This window comes from Alosa alosa, chromosome 24 (genome assembly GCF_017589495.1).
Source record: "Alosa alosa isolate M-15738 ecotype Scorff River chromosome 24, AALO_Geno_1.1, whole genome shotgun sequence".
Classification (NCBI taxonomy): Eukaryota; Metazoa; Chordata; class Actinopteri; order Clupeiformes; family Clupeidae; genus Alosa; species Alosa alosa.
The window spans coordinates 19,813,763-19,833,762 of NC_063212.1; the positions used below are offsets into that span (position 1 = coordinate 19,813,763).

The 20,000-nt window shown below is 44.3% G+C and overlaps 1 protein-coding gene across 1 annotated transcript in view; it reads right to left on the minus strand.

Moving 5' to 3' along the window:
• Positions 1-20,000, minus strand: part of LOC125289206 (multiple PDZ domain protein-like) — an 89,117-nt gene that overhangs the window by 47,445 nt on the left and 21,672 nt on the right. The window contains exons 8-21 of the mRNA XM_048235914.1: positions 18,222-18,416; positions 16,273-16,381; positions 15,642-15,730; positions 13,761-14,043; positions 12,233-12,322; positions 10,380-10,459; positions 9,756-9,902; positions 8,940-9,116; positions 6,611-6,811; positions 5,087-5,296; positions 2,845-2,973; positions 2,212-2,373; positions 778-1,167; positions 249-348 (exon numbers count right to left, since the gene is read on the minus strand). Coding sequence (XP_048091871.1) covers positions 249-348; positions 778-1,167; positions 2,212-2,373; positions 2,845-2,973; positions 5,087-5,296; positions 6,611-6,811; positions 8,940-9,116; positions 9,756-9,902; positions 10,380-10,459; positions 12,233-12,322; positions 13,761-14,043; positions 15,642-15,730; positions 16,273-16,381; positions 18,222-18,416 — 2,362 coding nt within the window. The remainder of the gene's footprint in view (positions 1-248; positions 349-777; positions 1,168-2,211; positions 2,374-2,844; positions 2,974-5,086; positions 5,297-6,610; positions 6,812-8,939; positions 9,117-9,755; positions 9,903-10,379; positions 10,460-12,232; positions 12,323-13,760; positions 14,044-15,641; positions 15,731-16,272; positions 16,382-18,221; positions 18,417-20,000) is intronic.

Consider the following 20,000-nt stretch of genomic DNA (forward strand, 5'->3'; position numbering starts at 1 on the left):
TGGCCTACTTAGTACTGTGTGCTTGAGCTTCTTATGAAATATTGATCACAAAAGAGAATACACAGGCCTAAATACAGAAAATGTAGCTTGTATGTATAGAATAAAACAATGAAAATGACATTAAACAGAAATCTAAAAGATAGCAACTACTTGAGTGTAGCATCATTGAGTGAACCATTTTCTGAGTATTCAGAATCACTTCCCTCTGCACATTTAAGTGCACATACATAACAGTGAAGACTGCGTACCGAGACTGGAGTTGCCCTTGACAACAGTGATTGTCCTCTCAAAGTTGCTCCCAATGGTGACTGGTAAAGACTCCACCTTCTCTATAAGGGCTCCGACGTCCTGAAACAGATGGAGTTTATGGAGGAGAGGCACTTGACTTTCAACAGCCTTCTTACAAGCATCTCTAGAGCCGCTCTAGGTTAGCTTGAGAGGAGGAGGAGAAAGTGGAGCTATGGGGCAACTACAATCAGGCAAAACTACTTTGGTTCTGAATGATCGGCATAGGGGGGACATACACACATACATACACACACAAACACACACACACACACACACACACACACACACACAGTTATCAAACATGATTGCTGTTTTTTTTCTAGGTTTTGGTCCTTTCCATCATGCATGCAGTAGGTGAAACAGATCATGCATGCATTATAAAGCACTCTCTTATTCACATCACAGCATGGGGTCGTTGCCTGAAGAATGTGAGGAAAGGAAAAAGGGACAGAGGCTGATTTTAACGTTCACAATCACATCACGCTTTACCTTTCCAAACTCATTACTGTCAGCGAGATACAAGCTTTGGACCAATCCAGAGCCCAGATCGCACAAGCTCAAGTCCATCTGCATGTGCGCTAGCGTGTCAGACTCCGCTTTAGCGCTGCCCGCTCCCGAAAATCCAACCGCGGATGACGCGGCCGTCAACGACTCCATTTGGTTTTGCTGGAGCTCGCCAAACAGCCCCGTCGGCGGCAGCGGCGGCCCAGACAACCCCTGTCCCTGCCCCAGAACCCTACCCCCGACCCGGGGTTGGGAGAAGAGGAGAGGGCCCTCATCGGGGGCGAACGCCTGGGGGTCAAGGTCGACCGCCGCCGCCGCGCCGGGCGCTGCCAGGAAGGGGGGGTAGTCAGGGAAAGCCTCCAGACGCCCATTGCGCTAAGCAAAACAAACCACATTGCTAAATCCACTGTTTAAGCTTCAGGTTGGCCACAAAGAGAAATTAATATCCATCATTCATTTCTCACTCTATTTGTCTTCCATTTGGTAAGGACCCAAGTGATCACAGGCATTGGGGGGGAGTGATAATAGAAGGCAGCCCATTTCTCTGAGAGCACAGGCACTTCAGAAATATATAGTCTGCAGTTTTTATCTCCACTGATATGATTCAGTAGAGCTGTGACTACAGCCCTATGAAGCTCTACAAAGATTCCTCTAGCATCCAAGAGAGAGAGAGAGAGAGAGAGAGAGAGAGAAAGAGAGAAAGAGAGAGAGTGAGAAATAGAGATGGCTTGAATGACAAAACCATAGGGTCCCACATCAGAAATTACAGTAAAGAGAGCTATTGAGGGGGATTCTCCTGAGAACTGCAATTTCCTCTCCTGTGTGTGTGTGTGTGTGTGTGTGAGAAGAGGGGTTATGGATGCTACTGGGGACTGTGTATGGGGAGGAATGTAAGAATTTTGGAGAGGATATCTAGTGACAGAGTTTAGTGTTTTGACACTGATGACTAGAAACACTGAACTCTGCACAATCACACTGAAACAAGTAAGATCATTAATCATTAAGTAACAGTCAGCAATATTTCAAACTGAATGTACTCAACAAGTCTTTCCTAATTACTGAATAAGCAACACACTACCACACTAACAGTAGTATGAAAACAACAGAATGAGCATCACATTACATTTGAACAGTGTTAAGTGAAAGAAGCATAAAACGAGCAAAGTTGTCCGTTTACTTTTACAGCAATGGACATGAGGAATCAGTGACTCAGCGAGTTCAGACAGACAGACAGACAAGACAGACAGACAGACAGACAGACAAATAGATTGATAGACAGACAGATAGATAGGTTAGCCTTTATTGTCTCAAAATGGAGACATCTGTTTTTGGCAGTTGAGAGACAAAGTCTGTTTGTTAAAGAGTTTACCTGGGGTGTAGAATCTAGCATGGTTAATAAAAGTCCAGGTGTGAGTTTACCTGGGGTGTAGGCGCTGGCATGGTTAATGAATAATCCAGGTCAGTGCTGCAGGTGCTTCCATGGAGAGCGATCATAGACGCCTGGAATGCATCGTCCTCCTCATCAGGGAAGTGTCGCTCAAAAAGCTTCTCGTCCGTCAGATCAGACTCATTGGCATCAATCTGTGTCAAGGATAATAGGATGGAGGACAGTTACGCTTGAAATGCAATCTGAGAAATGCCAACTAGCACAGGACTGTAATGAAACTGCTTGATGTGACATCTCTGGTGAGAAGCTTAATGTGACGCTATTATATTCTAAATCCAATATCATTTGTTTAATGCTCAGTTCATTACATTTTTTTTTATGTCTAACACACCCAATCAGATTATAGCTCTTTTCGTTTAAGACTTGCCCAGTCTACACTGCACGATCTTTGTTTGTCTTGAACAAAAATGACATGAGCTACAGTATCATATGGTAGCTGATGTGTCAAAGGCCTTGCACAAGCAAACATGCTACACTGTGGACGAACTATGAAAAGACAGTGAACCTGTCGACTAGACTCTTTTTATTTTGACTCCATTGCGTTTGCTACTGCGGCTTTCTCATGTAGTCTCTGGTTCATATCTAAACTGCAGTTGGGGACTGACCAAAGCCGGCTCGGCCCGGAATAGAAGGCCGTCGGTGGGCTCCGCCAGCTCGTCCTTTCCTCTCAACACCAGACTGGTGAAGACGAGAGACAGGTCTCGGGACGAAGGCCCTCCGACCTCATCCTCCGTCTGCGGAGACACGGCAGTGAGACCACACAGAGTCCACAACATCGACTGACCTCCACCCTGACGTCAGACCCATAAGGGAGACTCAAAGGTGCTTGCACACTGCCCCAGACAATTATATTGTGGGCAGCCGTGGCCCACTGGTTAGCACTCTGGACTTGTAACCAGAGGGTTGCCGGTTCGAGCCCCGACCAGTGGGCCGCGGCTGAAGTGCCCTTGAGCAAGGCACCTAACCCCTCACTGCTCCCCAAGCGCCGCCGTTGTAGCAGGCAGCTCACTGCGTCGGGATTAGTGTGTGCTTCACCTCACTGTGTGCTGTTTGTGTTTCACTAATTCACCGATTGGGTTAAATGCAGAGACCAAATTTCCCTCACGGGATCAAAAAAGTATATATACTTATACTTATAGACCTCTGATGTTCGCCTACAGAAAGGACCCCAAAGCTGCCATCTTTGCCCATATAAGGAGATTCGGGTACCATCTTTGTCCATTTAAGAAAATGGCAGCTTATATGGGCAAAGATGGCAGCTTTGGGTTCTTTTTGTAGCTGAACTTCAGAGGTCTATTCCCAACTAAGCCCAACATTATAAAGTTGAATGAAGTTGGTTGCAGTCTGTCTTTAGAATGTTCAGAAATCCAACTGCCAACACAATGACGTTTACCTGCCAAGGCCGATTTTTGTTACCTGACAGGACATGTCAAGCTTGACAAAATTCTATCTGACAAAAACACCAACAAACAGACTGACGCTGCACAATGATGCAACTGTTGGTGTTGGTTGGAGTTGGTCAGCATTTGTCTTGGGTAGTGTGCAAACACCTTTAAGCCCCTTTCACACTGGACCAACCATCTCCAGCAAACTCCACACCCGGTCCAGTGTTCTAAAGGTGACCGTTGGGGTTTGAAATTAAGTAAGACCAACTGTCATTTGCATTATTACACACTAATAAACTGTATATTGCTAAATCATGACAGCTATTAGCTGTCTGTTGTCTTTGTTGACTTTGTCTTTGTTGACTTTGTCTTTGTTGACTTTGTTGCTGGAGTTTGTTGGGGTTTGTTGGTTGTGTGTCCGCTACTGTGTCAATGGGCCTTTGCCGTCTTGGCGTTTCTCTCTGGTGACCCCATATTTGATTGTCCCCATTGCCCCCTTCATCTGAAATCGCCACAGTGTTAGCATGTTAAGAGTGCAAGGCATGCTAGCTTGATTGGTTGTGACTGGGAGGGGAAAGGAGGGAGATTTTAAGCGCTGCAAAGTGAATTGATTTTCTTGTTTTGAGTAAATCAGTGTGGAGAAATTCTAGCGAGTTAGACACAAGCGTCAGCTCCTACTCTCTAGCTGCAGGCAGACACACACACACACACACACAGACACACACACACACACACACACACACACACACACACACACGCTCAAACACACACACAGCCCTGCCAGGGCAGTTATTTAAAGAAATCTGACAGGATTACCCAAGTTGCATTCAATTTAGAGAGGTGAAGCAACACAGGACGGCAGGCCTTTCTCAAACAACCACACCAGAGAGGAATATCCTCCCGGGACCTTCGGAAACTTGTAATCCAAACGATTCCCACACACCGCACTTGACATCCCACCACATAACACTTCTGGTAACATCCGACTTGCCCACAAGACAAGACAGAGCACACTCTATGTCTTTATCTGGAGAACAGCCAGCGGTTTTCACCAAAAGTGCAATGCCCCACACGGATGGACTCCTTAGATATGGATGTCTTTCAATAAAGCACAGCAAATGCCTCAAATAGTCTGTAATCCTTTGTGCTGAAAAAATGCCTCTGCAGCATAGGCATTTAGCAATACGGTGCAATATAGAACAAACAGCTTGAACGGCCTCAAAGCACCAAACGTGCAAGGGTTGCAAGTGTGACAGCCCTCAGCATTAAAAATTTAAACTGCCTGTAAAGGAATCCAGTTACTGGGGCACTGATCTGCTAAGATACCACGCACAAAAACACACACACGCGCACACACACACACACACACAAACACGCTCCGCCACAGAGGTCTACCATTAAAACACACACAATAGCAACTCCATCCACTGCAGCGGTACGGAGAAAAATAGTGATTTCTTACAGGCAGAGGTTTGGACACCCCGATGTGAACCTTGCCCATGGGGGCTCCTTTGAGGGCCTGCACAGCATCCTCCAGACTTGCGTCCTCCAGGTTAGTTTTGTTGACAAACATGAGACGGTCTCCAGGAAGCAGGCGGCCGTCAAGCTCTGCCACGCCGTCGGGGACCAGTGAGCGAATGACGATCACCGTCTTCGCCGGGTCCACCGGATCCTGTTACAGGTGCAGAGTCATGTGACACATGACACTCGCTTGCCGTGGTGTAGTGTCAGGGGGCTAATGCATTAATATGCAAATATTGTATGACAATATGAATGACTAACTATGCAAAAATGTACTATTGAGGAGGATCAGGATGATTCTCTAACGTAGAAACTGAACCACATTATGATTAATATATAAAATCAATCCCAAGATAAAGTATTGCAATGTCATAGTCATAATTTATGTAATCATGACTATGACAAGGCAATAGTTTCCACACACTCTACTCACACCCAAACATAATGAGAAACAACATGCTCACAGTATAACAGCAACGTCACACGTCATGGAAAACATGCATAGACCCTAACCCTTTTTTAACCAGCATCCAAAAAATCTAAACATCACTTCAAATGCTGCACTTTCAGACAGGCTAATAAAATGCTAATGCTAAAAACAATATGCATAACATTTTTGCTATATTTTATAGCCTTTATTTGACAGGACTGTGAAGAGATGGCAATGAGTGAGGAAGAGGGATGGGTTTAGGAAATGTTTATGGTATGGGACACTGATGCTAGTAGTGAGGTCTTATGGATCCCCACCAAGATGGAAAAAGTCATTCAACTCATGTAAATCAGGTAATCCACACCATTCATGCCACCCATGGGGCAATTTATAACATTACATTACAGCACTGCTAATGATATACTGTATCAGTGACAACCCTTCTGATTGAAACAGAGGCAAAAATTAAAACAAAAAGAAAAATCTACTTGAAACTACATACAGTACCTCAGCATGCAGCTACAGCATTAATGTGGTAAGATAATAGCCCCCTATGCGTGCAACCAGCTTAGTCTTTATGAGTCGAATGACATGCGCTTCATAAACTTGCTTTGGTAAGACTTCTCTCCTATCCTAAACGAGGCACAGGGCAGATTCCCTGACCTTTGCACAATTATTCAGCTTGGCCAGCGCCTGTAGCAACCAAACCACACCACACAGCACAGGGCAGCACAACACACACACACACACACACACACACACACACACACACACACACACTGACACTGACACAAACACACACACAGTACACACACACAGTACAAACACACACAGTACACACATAGCACACACACACAGTACAAACACACACAGTACACACACAGTACACACACACAGTACACACACACAGTACACACACACACCATACACACAGTACACACACACACAGTACACACACACAGTACACACACACAGTACACACCACCCCATCGGCACACGCCTCTGCAGCCTCACCATGCGTTGAGTCCCCCCTACCTGGTAGTCCAGGATGCTGAAGCCCAGTCCCATCTCCCCTTTCTCCAGCTCGATGTCCTGCACGTCCGTCTCCCACATGGCCAGGGGAGACGCCAGAGGCTCCTCCGCCATGCTGGCATCCCGCGCAACGACGCCCACGCCGATACCCACGCCCTTCCCCGATTCGCCGGGAGACAGGAAGTCCTCCAGCTCAGCGCACACCTACGTAAGTATCCAGAACAATCCCATAATAACAGTATTAATGACAGTGGTGCTTCTGCAGATTAAGTGCTATTAAGAGCCCAGCTCTTGCAGTTCAGTTTGACAGGGAAAGTTTAGCTTCCACTAACAACCCTGTGGTTATGAACTACGAAGCACAAATACCGGCTGAGTATACTAAATTATATACAGTGGTTTGTAACGTATACTAAATTATATCCATTGGCTGGTAGTGTATACTAAAGTATACACAAAGAGTGGGTATGTATATTAAAGTGTACACAAAGACTAAGTGTATTCTAAAATATACACAAAGACTGACTAAGTATTCTAAAATATACACAAAGACTGGGAAGATGCACTCCAGTATACACAAAGACGTACTTTAGTACTTTACTTAACATATACTACATTGGAACATGTTTTGGATAATAACAACTGCTAAATCGATAATAACAAATAAAGTATAACTTTAACTATAACATGCTTTGGATACAAATGCTACAAATGATAAATCATGCTAAATGGATGCATGCAAATGCAATAATGAACAAAAAGCTGTGTGCTTCTCTATGCTGTGTGCTTCTCTAAGCTGTGTGTGCTTCTCTGTGCAGTTCTCCACAAAAGATGATGCAAAACCACCCTGGCCTGAGTGACGTATAACATGTGCTAATTCTCCACTTCATCATAAAAACGCACAGCTCCCAGGTCTCCTCCAATCATGCACGTCCAAGCAAATGAGGCGGCGAATGTCCGCCCGCCGGCCCGCACGCGCAAGCACACACACACACACACACACACACACACACACACACACACACACACACACACACACACTCTCTCTCTCTCACACACACCCACGCACACACGCGCAAAGGTGAGCTGACAGAGTGTGGCTGTTGCTCTGCTCACGCTCCACTTTGCTGAGCTATCACTCGAGGTCTTCAACTGAGCTGAGCTGAGCTGAGCTGAGGGGAGTAGAGGTTGTTTCAGCATTAATGAACTGTCATACCTCCCCTCTCATCCCCCCCCGAATAATCCCCCCTCATCACGGCAAAATCTCTTAGCTCTGTGTGTGTGTGTGTGTGTGTGTGTGTGTGTGTGTGTGTGTGTGTGTGTGTGTGTGTGTGTGTGTGTGTGTGTGTGTCTGTGTCTGTGTGTGCGTGTTTGAGGGAAGACAGTTGAAATCTGTCACCTAGTAAACCGTATCAGTAGGAGACCAGGAGAGCACCATGCATTACACAAAAGATATCCATGATTATATTCATAGAAATGTGGTTTCTCGTCTGAATTATAATATTCAGTGCCGATCTTAGCAGAGTCCAATAAAAAAAGGGTTTGGAAATATATCAAAGATGACAAAAAAAACAATTAAACCAATTAAAATGTTATGGTACATTAATTTGGGTAATTTGGTTAAGCCACCTCACTGATTCGTATATTTAATAAATGTTACTACAGCAAGGCATCTGTCTAATGCTGTCAAAATGAACGTGTTAATTATTTTCAAAAATAAAGAGTAAAAAACTAAACAGTAATTTATTGTGGATGACCACAATTGAGCCTATTTCATTCTCATAGGCTAATTTAATTCTCTGACCTAAGCTCAATTGTACAGCTAGGATGAAGACCATGGTATCAATAAACTAATTTATATTTGTATCACTCTTGACATGATCACACATTGTATGCACAATTGCACAATTTCAACCCAAATTTTGCTGCTCTTATTTCTTCATTGTATGTGCCTTCTTATTTTTACTTTTTATATTGTTTACTTGAATGTTATGTTTGTCTGTGGACCTAATTCGTAAAATATGTCTTGTCTCCACCGTGGGATAGTGGGAAACGTAATTTTGATCTCTTTGTATGTCTTGACATGTGAAGAAATTGACAATAAAGCAGACTTTGACTTTGGCAAGGGTATAACTGGCATGGTCATTTTTCCAAAAAGGTATTTGAATTCTCTCTCTAGGTGAGGGAGAACAGAGGGGATCTTCACCGTACACCAGTCCAACTTTTCTCTCAAGTTCAACTGGCCTCATACTCCACCCCCCCTCTCTCTCCTCTCTCTCTCTCTCTCTCTCTCTCTCTCTCTCTCTCTCTCTCTCTCTCCATGTTTGTTGCCTACCTTTGCACCCGCCTCCGTGGTGACCTCCTCCAGCCCCAATTGGCCGGCGTCCCTGTCCGTCTGCAGCAGCAGCAAGGGGGCGGGCCGGCAACAGGCCATGTACACAAAGACGGGCAGCTCCTTGAGGATGCTCACTACCTCCTTGTGGGTCTCGCCGATAAGAGGGATCCCATTGACCTGCAACAAGCATCAATCACTGGCAGCCCCTCACAAGAGGACACGGTCCTCACACTGGCAGAAACAATGGGACAATGGAGCGTCCCCCTGATGAATACAACCCCAGGCTTTTTTTGGCGGTGGAAATGGATGTGTGTTTTGTTGTCTGTGTGCGCTTTGTGGGTTTGTGGGGGATTTGTGGGGGAAAGGCAGCAGTGGCCAAAGGAACCACAATTGGACGAGGTCCCCCCGGTGGGATTTTGAGCCGGGTTTCTATTTTACAGCCTGTCATTTAATATCAGCCTCGATTTAATTTAATTTCATCTTCATTTTCACACCATTATGCAGCTGTAATTCAATTTCAATGAAATGCCTTTCTGTATGTGACTTTGGTTTGGCAAAGCTATTTCCACTAATGTGCTTTAAACACAATCAAAGCCTGTGTGATTTAATGGTTTGCTTCAATCAAACTGGTTTGGAGCAGGCTTTTCAGTAGGAGTATTTACCGAGTGAATGTAAAGAATTGAGTGTGTGTATGTGTGTGTGTGTGTATGTGTGTATGTGTGTGTGTGTATGTGTGTACGTGTGTGTGTGTGTGTGTGTGTGTGTGTGTGTGTGTGTGTGTGTGTGTGTGTGTGTGTTTTGACATGTCTGACTGACCTCGAGCAGCTCGTCTCCGCTGTAGAGTTTCCCACAGCGTCCCACCGGCCCCTCTGGCAGCACGGAGCGGATGTAGTGGTGACCCCCACTGGCCTCCAGACTGATGCCCAGACCACTGCTCTCACTGAACTTCTCAACCTGGGCCACCTGTCACACACACACACACACACACACACACACACACACACACACACATACACATACAAGCTTAACTAGATTTCTAAAGAAATATGAATATGTATTTCTGGTCTCTTCTGTTAAACGCACAGCACTGGGAGGGGATCAAGGCAGAGAAATGAAAACTAGGCGAGGGAGAACAGAGGGGATCTGCACCGGCGTACAGTACACCACCACATTCCCACAATCCCCTGGGTCCACAGGAGGAGGACACAATGGATACTTCAGTCCAACTCTTTTCTCAAGTTCCACTGGCCTTATACTCCTCCATCCCACCTCTCTCTCAATGTCCAAAAGAAAGTTTTGAAACTTGCTTTGTTTGTAGAAGTTTCTCAGAATTAGGCATTTCTAGAAACTTCATAGTCAAGCAGCTCCTCAACACATCCAGACAGAAGCTGATTGTGAAAAGTGCAGCCCAGTGTACTTACTACCCCCCTGTGTACTTACTACCACTTCATTGCTGGGCCCGAGAGCGTTCTGCCACCTCTTCATCAACTCCTCTTCCTCCACAGCGGTTAGCTTTATTCCTTAAATACAAACAAATAGGACATATTACACGCAAAAAAAGTGACAGCAAAATGTCATTCAAAAATAACCAATAATCACAAATGAATTAAAAAATTAAAACAACAAAAAAAATAAACAAGCATTTTTTTTGGTGTTGTTTTACAAAAGTGAATCATATGATGTAAAGCTGGTACACTAATCACAGAGGAGGAGGAGAGTAGAAAGGATCAGGGTGGAAAGTGTGCAATCACAGGGCATCTGCAACAGGACCAAGCACCAGAGAGTCCAGCTGAAATAACATATCTAGAAAATGGGTCTGTCATCGAAAGAGATAAGAACTGATTACTTCAGCGCTGGAAAGATGCGAGAAAAAGCAATGACAGGAATGCAAGATGGAAAAATCGCCCGCCCAAAATGGAGATCAGGAGAGAGATATCGAAGGCAGACCAGCCCACAACCAACAAAGTCTGTCATACGGGATACAGAAATCATAGCAGACAGTTGGACATGAGGGGGAGTCACTAAACTACCCAAACAGGCTGACCTGACAGACTGAGACAGATCAAGATGCATGACTTCATTATTAGCCTCTAGCAAGATCTTTGGAAAGGTGCTAGTTATCCGCATCAAAGATGGAGTAGACCCAAAACTGAAGGATGAGGTTGCAGATTGTTACTGGGTAACAGCATTGCATAATATAACAGCATGGCAACCCTGAGGAGAAGTGACAGACAGGTCGACCAAGGACAACCTGGACAAGAACTTGGGGGGTATTCCAAGTACGTGGTTTAGTGACAAACCTGGGTAAGTTAACTCAGAGTAAGGTGTAAACCTCCTAACAAAGGAGCTGTATGGCTTCATTCTCCTAACACAGTGTTTCTCAAAGTGTGGTCAGGGACCACTGGTGGTCCGCCAGCTATCCCAAGTGGCCTGCGAGTAAACGTCGTAAAAAATAATATAGATGAGGTGTTTGCAATAATGTAAAGTGATTTTGTTTTTGTTGGTTAGGTGGTCCTTGGTCTGAAAAAAAGTTTGAAAAACACTGTTCTAACAAAACAATGCCATAGAGCACTTGTTAAGACAGGTCGACCAAGGACAATCTGGACAAAAACTTTTGAAAAATAGTAATAATGTAGGCTAGAATTCTGGAGTGATGCTGGAACTACAGCTGAAGACAGAGAGAATTGGAAAGAGAGCAGTCTGGCCTCATATGCCCAAAGGCATGAATGAGAGATGTTTTGTAAAATAATAATAATAATAATAATAACAATAATAACAAATAAAAGCAATTAAATATTCACCAACTGCGTATTTTGAGGAATCTTCAGGCTTTAATAAAATATAAACCTGGACATATGGTGTCAAATGTAAAATGATCCTACAGAATGTATTATTTAGAAAAACAGAAAAAAACTTCAAAGTTAATACTCTAGAGAAAGACATCCAGGCATGCCATCCTTCACTTATCTCAACAACAACATTCAGCACATTCTATTCAGCACTTTTCCTGCTCAAGCACATTCATAGTTTAGATCTGATTTTGCTTACAAGTACGTTCACAGTCACTTTATGCTTATCTATCTGCAGTTCTGGTTCTAGTATTTTGCAGCCATGTTTAGCTTGTTTTGGGCCAAAGTCCGCTGTAACTAGAACTGTAAGCTCATCCTAATTTGAGACAACCACAATTGGGGTGTCTTTCAAACAGCATGGTTTACAGGGGCTGCAAAGCGGTCAGCAGAAAAAAAGGGCCTTATCTCGCTGGCGCAGACTTGAGAGAGGAATTGACCACTCACCCTCCTTAACCTCGGCGTCAATGGCGTCGATGGCCTCGGTGACCGCTTGGCTGGAGAAGTCTGAAGCCAGGGCAGAGCACACCTTCTCTTCTGGTGAAGAAATGCAACAGATGTGTGTAAGCACAACCATGTATCCAACACTGCAGTGTGATTGCTCGGACACACACTCACACACACTCAATCACTCACACACACATAAACACATACACACACATTCATCCAACAACACTGTCTGTCACTCACTCACCCACTCACCCACCCACTCACTCACTCACTTGCACACTCACACACTCACACACAGCCATGTGAATGAAGGTTTGAAGGTTTGAATGTTGAATCAGCTTCTTGTCGCACTGTAAAAACATGTAAGCCTAGTCTAGGCGTTCTAGCCTCCCTCTGCCTCTGAGATGAGTTTACTATGATTGGGCTGGTCTCGTTTAGAGGGCTGGCCAATTACAGAGATGCTCGGAGCTGAATTCCCTATGCAGGGTGGAGAGGAGGGCTTCACACAAACAGGGCCTGTAATTGTGGTCAAACTCTGATGGGGGGAGGAGTGGGAGTTGCTTTGAAGGTTCATACACACACAAACACACATAGACACACACACACACACACACACATACAAACACACACACACACAATCACATAAAAACAAACACACCATAAACCAACATGGACTAAGGATAAAGAGTGAGATTGGATGGATGCAGGTGTTTGAGAGGTTCCACTGAATACAAATAGTATATGCACTGACCGACACACACACACACACGCACGCACACACACACACACACACACACAGCCAACCAACCAACCATGCGCAACCACCCAAGCCTGAAGAGTAGGCACAGAGCTACCCTCAGCCTAACACACACACACACACACACACACACACACAACCAACCAAATAATTCTGAGCCAAATTCTCATGGTTAACCCAGTGAGGCACCGTAGCAGCCTGACTCCTATCGGGCCAGATGTGCTGGGAGTGGCACGGCCCACAGTTTAACAAGCCACATGAGTGTGTGTGTGTGGTGTAGTATTTGTGTGTGTGTGTGTGTGTGTATGTGTGTGTGTGTGTGTGTGTGGTGTGTACTATTTGTGCATGTGTGTGTCTGTGTGCGTGCGTGCGTGTGCGTGTGTGCGTGTGTGTGTGTGTGGTGTGTGTGTGTGTGTGTGTGTGTGTGGAAGTGGAGGTGGGTATGGCAAACTGCTCTCATCTAAACCATAACATTATCTAATAGTTGAATGTAAGCAAAACCAAAAATCTAATTATTGATCTCCTTACATATTAAAGTTAAAGTCTGTTTGTCATCATTGACCGTTTTGATTTGCTACTTTCACTCCACCAGTGAATGATTCTTATAAATTGCTGAAACAGTTGCTGAAACAATAGCTCACTTACTCTAGTCTGCCAATAGACTTGAACATTGAACATTAATATATCACATAATATGTTTGAATCATTGACCGCTTTGCTGTGCTATTTTCAGTCTAGCATTACATGACTCATTAGTTCAGAACCCACCAGTGGCTTTGGCTGGTTTAGCCTCGGCGAGAGTGACCGGTCGCTCCCTCTCCCGCTCCCTCTCCATGGGGATGTCTCTGGGTGGCGGCGGGGGCGGTAGTGGCTTGGGCTCCACGGCAACAGGCAGAGCGGTGGGTATGGGGGGCGTTGGCGTGGCGACGGGGGGAAACTCGTCAGGCTGGAAGCCGCGGCGGACAAGCTTGAGGTGGACCGTCTGGCCCGTGTGCCGAAGCACCTCCACGGCCTGCTGGTTGGTGGAACCCTGGATGTTCACACCGTCCACCTGTGTGTGTGTGTGTGTGTGTGTGTATAGGAGGGGTAGAAAAGGAAAGAAGAGAGAGAGAGAGAGAGAGAGAGAGAGAGAGAGAGAGAGAGAGAGAGGGGGTAGATGGTTAGTGAGGTTTCTGCCTTCTGACTACTCACTCACTGACTCGGCAACATCTCCATGGCCTGCTGGTTGGAGAAGCTTTGGATGTTCATGCTGTCCGCCTGCAGGGGGCAGCAGCGAGTCAGAGAGTCAAGAGAGCCAGAGCAAGTCAGCTCATCCGTTTAGCAGGAGGACGGGCAGGAGAGAGGGCGTGCTTGAGTGCAGAGACCTGAGTCTGAGTTCAGTTTAAAAATACACAAATGTACCGTACCACTGTGGACCTGTTAATTCACTAGAATACAGGGAAGAGCTGGTGAAGCTGAGTGAAGCAATGCAACCGAGACTAAAATAGTGCACTTATACTAAACTAATAGTGCTCTTTTCTCTCTCTAAAATAGTGCACTTATACTTAACTAATAGTGCTCTTTTCTCCCTCTAAAATAGTGCACTTATACTAAACTAATAGTGCTCTTTTCTTCCTCTAAAATAGTGCACTTATACTAAACTAATAGTGCTCTTTTCTCTCTCTAAAATAGTGCACTTTAAATACTAAACTAATAGTGCTCTTTTCTCTCTCTAAAATAGTGCACTTACCCTAAACTAATAGTGTTCATTTTCTCTCTCAGTCTTTCTGACTGTCTGTCTGTCACTTAATTATGCTATTGCATATGCAAAGATATGAATGCACACAGACACACACTGGTAGATCTAAAACTAACACTTTATCTACCCCTCTCTCTCTCACACACACACACACACACACACACACACACACGCCAGCGCCAGGTGTCCAAACTTGTTTGTGGGAATAGCTGATGCAACCATGAGCTCATTCACACTCACTCCTACACATTTGCACAAATAAATAAACACACTGACACTGACCTTGAAACCAGGTACTCTCACACACACACACACACACACATCTGCCCAGTGTAGCCCTGCTAGTGTGCAGACACAACTGCACACACTGCTCATACATAACTACATAGGTGCTAATATGCATACGTGTGCACAAACAACCATGCAGGGAAGCACATGGAAAGACAACAGCAAAGGCACAGCATGAGAGCATTTCCATATAGCATTGGCCAATTAACGCACATAAACCAGCATTCTAATCACCAGATATTTGCAAAAAAACAAAACACAAAACAATTAGTGCAAAGTCAGAGAACATACAAATCATTCACACAAACACACTACACTACTGCATACATACACCCACACGAAATATCAACACGCATTGCACATATTTTCACAGATATGCTGGTATTAGGCTAAATGAGCCCATGTAAAGTCACCAAGTTAGCATATCTAAATGCAATTGCAGGTCACATGTGCATCCCACTCAGACACACACACACACACACACCCACACACACACACACACGGACACACACACACGCGCACACACACACACACACACACACACACACACACAAACATACGCACACCGCAGCTAATCAACTCAATTGAGCTTAAACATCTCAACTGTTTTCAAGACCACTCACCGCGATGATCTGGTCTCCGACATGAATTCGGCCATCTTGCTCCACTGCGCTGTCTTTCGTGATGCTCTTGACAAAAATACCAGAGGGCTCTGCAACAGGATATTACACGCATCAGAGGTTAAACGCACAGCACTGGGAGGGGATCAAGGCAGAGAAATGAAAACTAGGCGAGGGAGAACAGAAGGGATCTGCACCGTACACCCCCACAATCCCACAATCCCCTGGGGCACAGAAGGAGGACACACTGGATACTTCAGTCCAACTTTTCTCTCAAGTTCAACTGGCTTCATACTCCATCTCTCTCTCTCTCTCTCTCTCTCTCTCTCTTGTCTCACGTCTGTCTGTCTGTCTGCTGTGTATATTATTATATATTAATATATTAATATATTATATTGTTATAAGTAGAGCATTTGGTTCATAGACAATAACCTGAGAGACAAATAACATCCCCTATTCTTAACAGCAGAGGACAGGGTCCATACTGTTGCCTTCTTATTATAACAAAGGCACTGCTACGAAAGTCAATTTACATATCAAAGTGTTTATCCTTCGGTTAAGCACAAGGGCATGGTAAATAATTAAGTGTGTGTGTGGAGTTCGGGGGACAGGTCCCGAGTGTGTGTGTGCTCACCTGAGTTCTTGTCCCCCACGTATCCAGCGATGGTAATCCCCAGGCCCTGGGCGTTCTTTGTCAGGCTCACATCAAATGCGTCCTTCGCTGCCTCCTCCTCCTCATAGCCCTGATGAACGAAGGAAACACACACACGCACACACACACACACACGCGCATGCACACGCACGCACACACACACACACACACACACACACACACACACACACACAAAACGCAAGACTGTGAGAGATGAAGTGAGAGGGTTTCATCCAAACTCCAAACCCCAATCATTCCACAGATAGTTTGGGAGTTAGACACAAACTAGCCAAAAATAGCAATAGGAAAAGCAACCCCACTCCCATGAACTCTAAAGTGTTTCTTCCTGATATCACAGACTTTGGTCCTGAGAAAGTCGTACTAAAGAGATTCCTGTGAGAATATTATTCAGAGGGTACTAGCGATTGACTTTGGCTCAGCTTTGGTCGGCCATAATTATTTGCCGCATGATGCCAAACCATGGGAGCCAGCTAAGTCCATACCACAACTCAATTGGGCTCCGAGTTACCATGACAAAAAGAAATGGAACTAGAGAGACAAGTAGTCTATAATAGTAAGTCTACAGGGGATATTCCCTTGTTTTAAGCACAAACATTTGTCATTAACCACACACATAACAGCTTTTAAACTGTGTGCTATGAACCAAACAAAAGTATGGTGCGTATCCTACACATACAAGATGGGTGACTTTCCTAATACTACATTTATTTACATGTCCTAATACTACATGCATTTACATTTACAAAAAGTAAAAATTGAAAATACCACCAGGCTGACTAGATCTGACAGGCGGTGAAGATGATATACTCTTACATCATCCTACATTATAAGATTTTTTTAGACTATCAATTCCCTCAATCAGAGAAGCTGAGAAAACAAAGAGCAAATCTCAACGTACTCTAAAATGCTCAACACCAGATAACACCAGATGTTCCATTTACTTTTTCTGCTAAAATATGGCAGCTGCTTACAGGCCATCAAAGACACCTAAATGAATGTGTGATACCATAATTTCCTGACTAGATTGTACACTGATTTTGCAAAATGTCTTCAGCTAGGAGGTTAATAAGCAGGTGAGGGCTATACATGGGAATGCATTTGTTTTCTTTATTCTTCTTTAGGATTAAAGCACGACCTGATTCTGATTCATTGGGTTATTGGGCACTGCAGTTAAGTGACACCAGGCAACGTTTTCGTGTTAATTAATCATCTTCGTAAGTCGGTATATGGTTAAATTACTTATTACAGGGCGAATGAAGACTCTCTCGCCTGCCCCTACTGCCTATAGGAAGAATATCCCGCTTGTAAGTTTGGTGTATCCTACCCGCGACCTTAAGTCTCACAAAGTCAGACATCGCGAGAAGCAGGATCAGTTTACATCCTGCATCCCCAGCACAGAGGCGGGCTAACGAAACCCGGCTAGCGATTGTTGCAAACGTGTGTATAATGGCAGACCCGCGAAGAAGCAGCAAAAACCCTTGATGGAAGATGCAAAGAAAAGGAAAAGAGCTTCAGACCGAGAGAGGGCTCGCACACGTATCGACACGTACAGACGCTAGGGGGAGCTTCGTAGAGAAAAAACACTCTACTGGTGGCCCTTTAATACAAGGGTATGGTTACTGTAATACATGGTTTTGTTTTGTTAATTTGCATAACACACTGGCCTGCGGTTTATACACAATGTGGCTAATACACTGGAAATTACTGTATTAAATGTGATTAATAATATGATTTGTAACTTGTAGCGTCTTATGTTAGATGTAATATTGAATAGTAAATCTCAATGTACACTACTGGATGTAATATTGGACGCAATATACAATATTGAATGTCTGTAATATTGTAAAAGTAATACTGCTAAATACATCGGATAGTATTAAAATTGAACATGCGACATTCTAGCTCCCAACCTGTTGCTCGGTGACCGTTGCCAGGACTGGAGGTGGAGCAGCGGTGGAGGCGTCGTCCACTGTTCCCCGGGTGATGACCAGCTTGACACGGTTGCCACACTGCCTCAGCACCTGGGCCACCTGTTCGCTGCCCATGCCGTACAGGTCCGTGTCCCCGATCTTCAGAATGTGGTCCCCACTGTGTAGGCGACCGTCCTGACCACAGAGACAAACGGAATGTAATCGAATGGTTCTGATCCGCACTACACTGAATCCAGTTGGACTGAGCCGGATTCAATGGAATTGAGCTGAACTGAATTCAATTAAATTTAACTGAGCTTAACTGGAATCAAATAAAATGGTTGACAAGAGATGATGCACTTTGTTGTCTTGTTACATTCAGGAGTATATTGGCCTAATTGGTAACACTTTACTTGAAGGGTGAGTTCATAACACATTCATATCAGCTGTCATAAATTGCACATAAAGCATTCATGACTGTTTCATGAGACATGACTCAACATTCATACCAAACTTTTCATGAATGTGGAAGACAGAACGACGACAACTTGTCAAAATAAAAGCCCAACAAAACCTGAGTTTAACACTGGGAGGTAAACTAGCCTACATTCAGCTGACCCATATTTGTGTAACATGGATACCATTAATTTAATCTCTCCAGCCTTTGTAAATATTTCATGAATATCTTATGAAGTCTACATCGAATGTATTTATTTTGACAAGTTGTCATCGTTCTGTCTTCCATGAACTCACCTGTCAAGTAAAGTGTTACCGCTTAATTTAACTCTACATACATACCACAACAAACACATCTTTTGACTTATAATGCTAGACTATAATCATGAAAAACGCTGTTGTGAATATCTTATCTACATTTCTATATATAATATACCACACTTTCTAATGTGTAACATACAGTATCTTCATGTTTCTTATTGCAGTGCTGTATAGGCTACATCAGACACGTCATTGCTTTTGATTGAGAGTGAAGCATCCAAGCAAAACTCTGTGTTATTCATCATGATGCAATAGGTGGTCATTACATTGATGAGTTGTGTTTACTGCGCAGCCATAGGGAAACATTATGTGTCAGAGACAACACAGCCACCCACACACCCACACCCACAAACACACACACAAATAGCACAGCAAAAATGAACCCCACGCTGGAAGCGGTCAATTAATTGTGTGTGTTATTCCCAGATCAATACAGCCATGTCATGGGACGTCTGTGTGTGCTGATTAAGACCTTATGAACACACACACACACCCACACACACACACACACACACAAACACACACACACACACACACACACACACTGCATGCAATCAGATGAGAGTCAGTTCTGTAAGACTGATGTAATTTTTGTGTGTGTGTGTTGGTCTGTGTGTGTGTGTGTGTGTGTGTGTATGCTTGTGTGTGTGTGTGTGTGTATGTGTGTGTGTGTGTGTGTGTGTGTGTGTGTGTGTGTGTGTGTGTGTGTGTGTGTGTGTGTCAATAATATGCTCAGTTGTCTTAGAGGAGAGCAGCAAATATCTGGAGGAGAGAAGGCTCCTATGCCAATAGTATAGCATAACCACAGCAGGAGAGATAGAGAGTAGGGTTGTGCCGATGGACGATATCATCGTCCATCGTGATGGTTGACAGGCATCACGATGGAAAGCAACCGTCGTGATGCCACGCCCCCACATGCCAGTCACTAATTCCTGTAACAGGCTAAAACATAAAAAAAACCTTTCCCTGAAAAAAAAAAAATTGAGCCTACTTTAAAGGCTG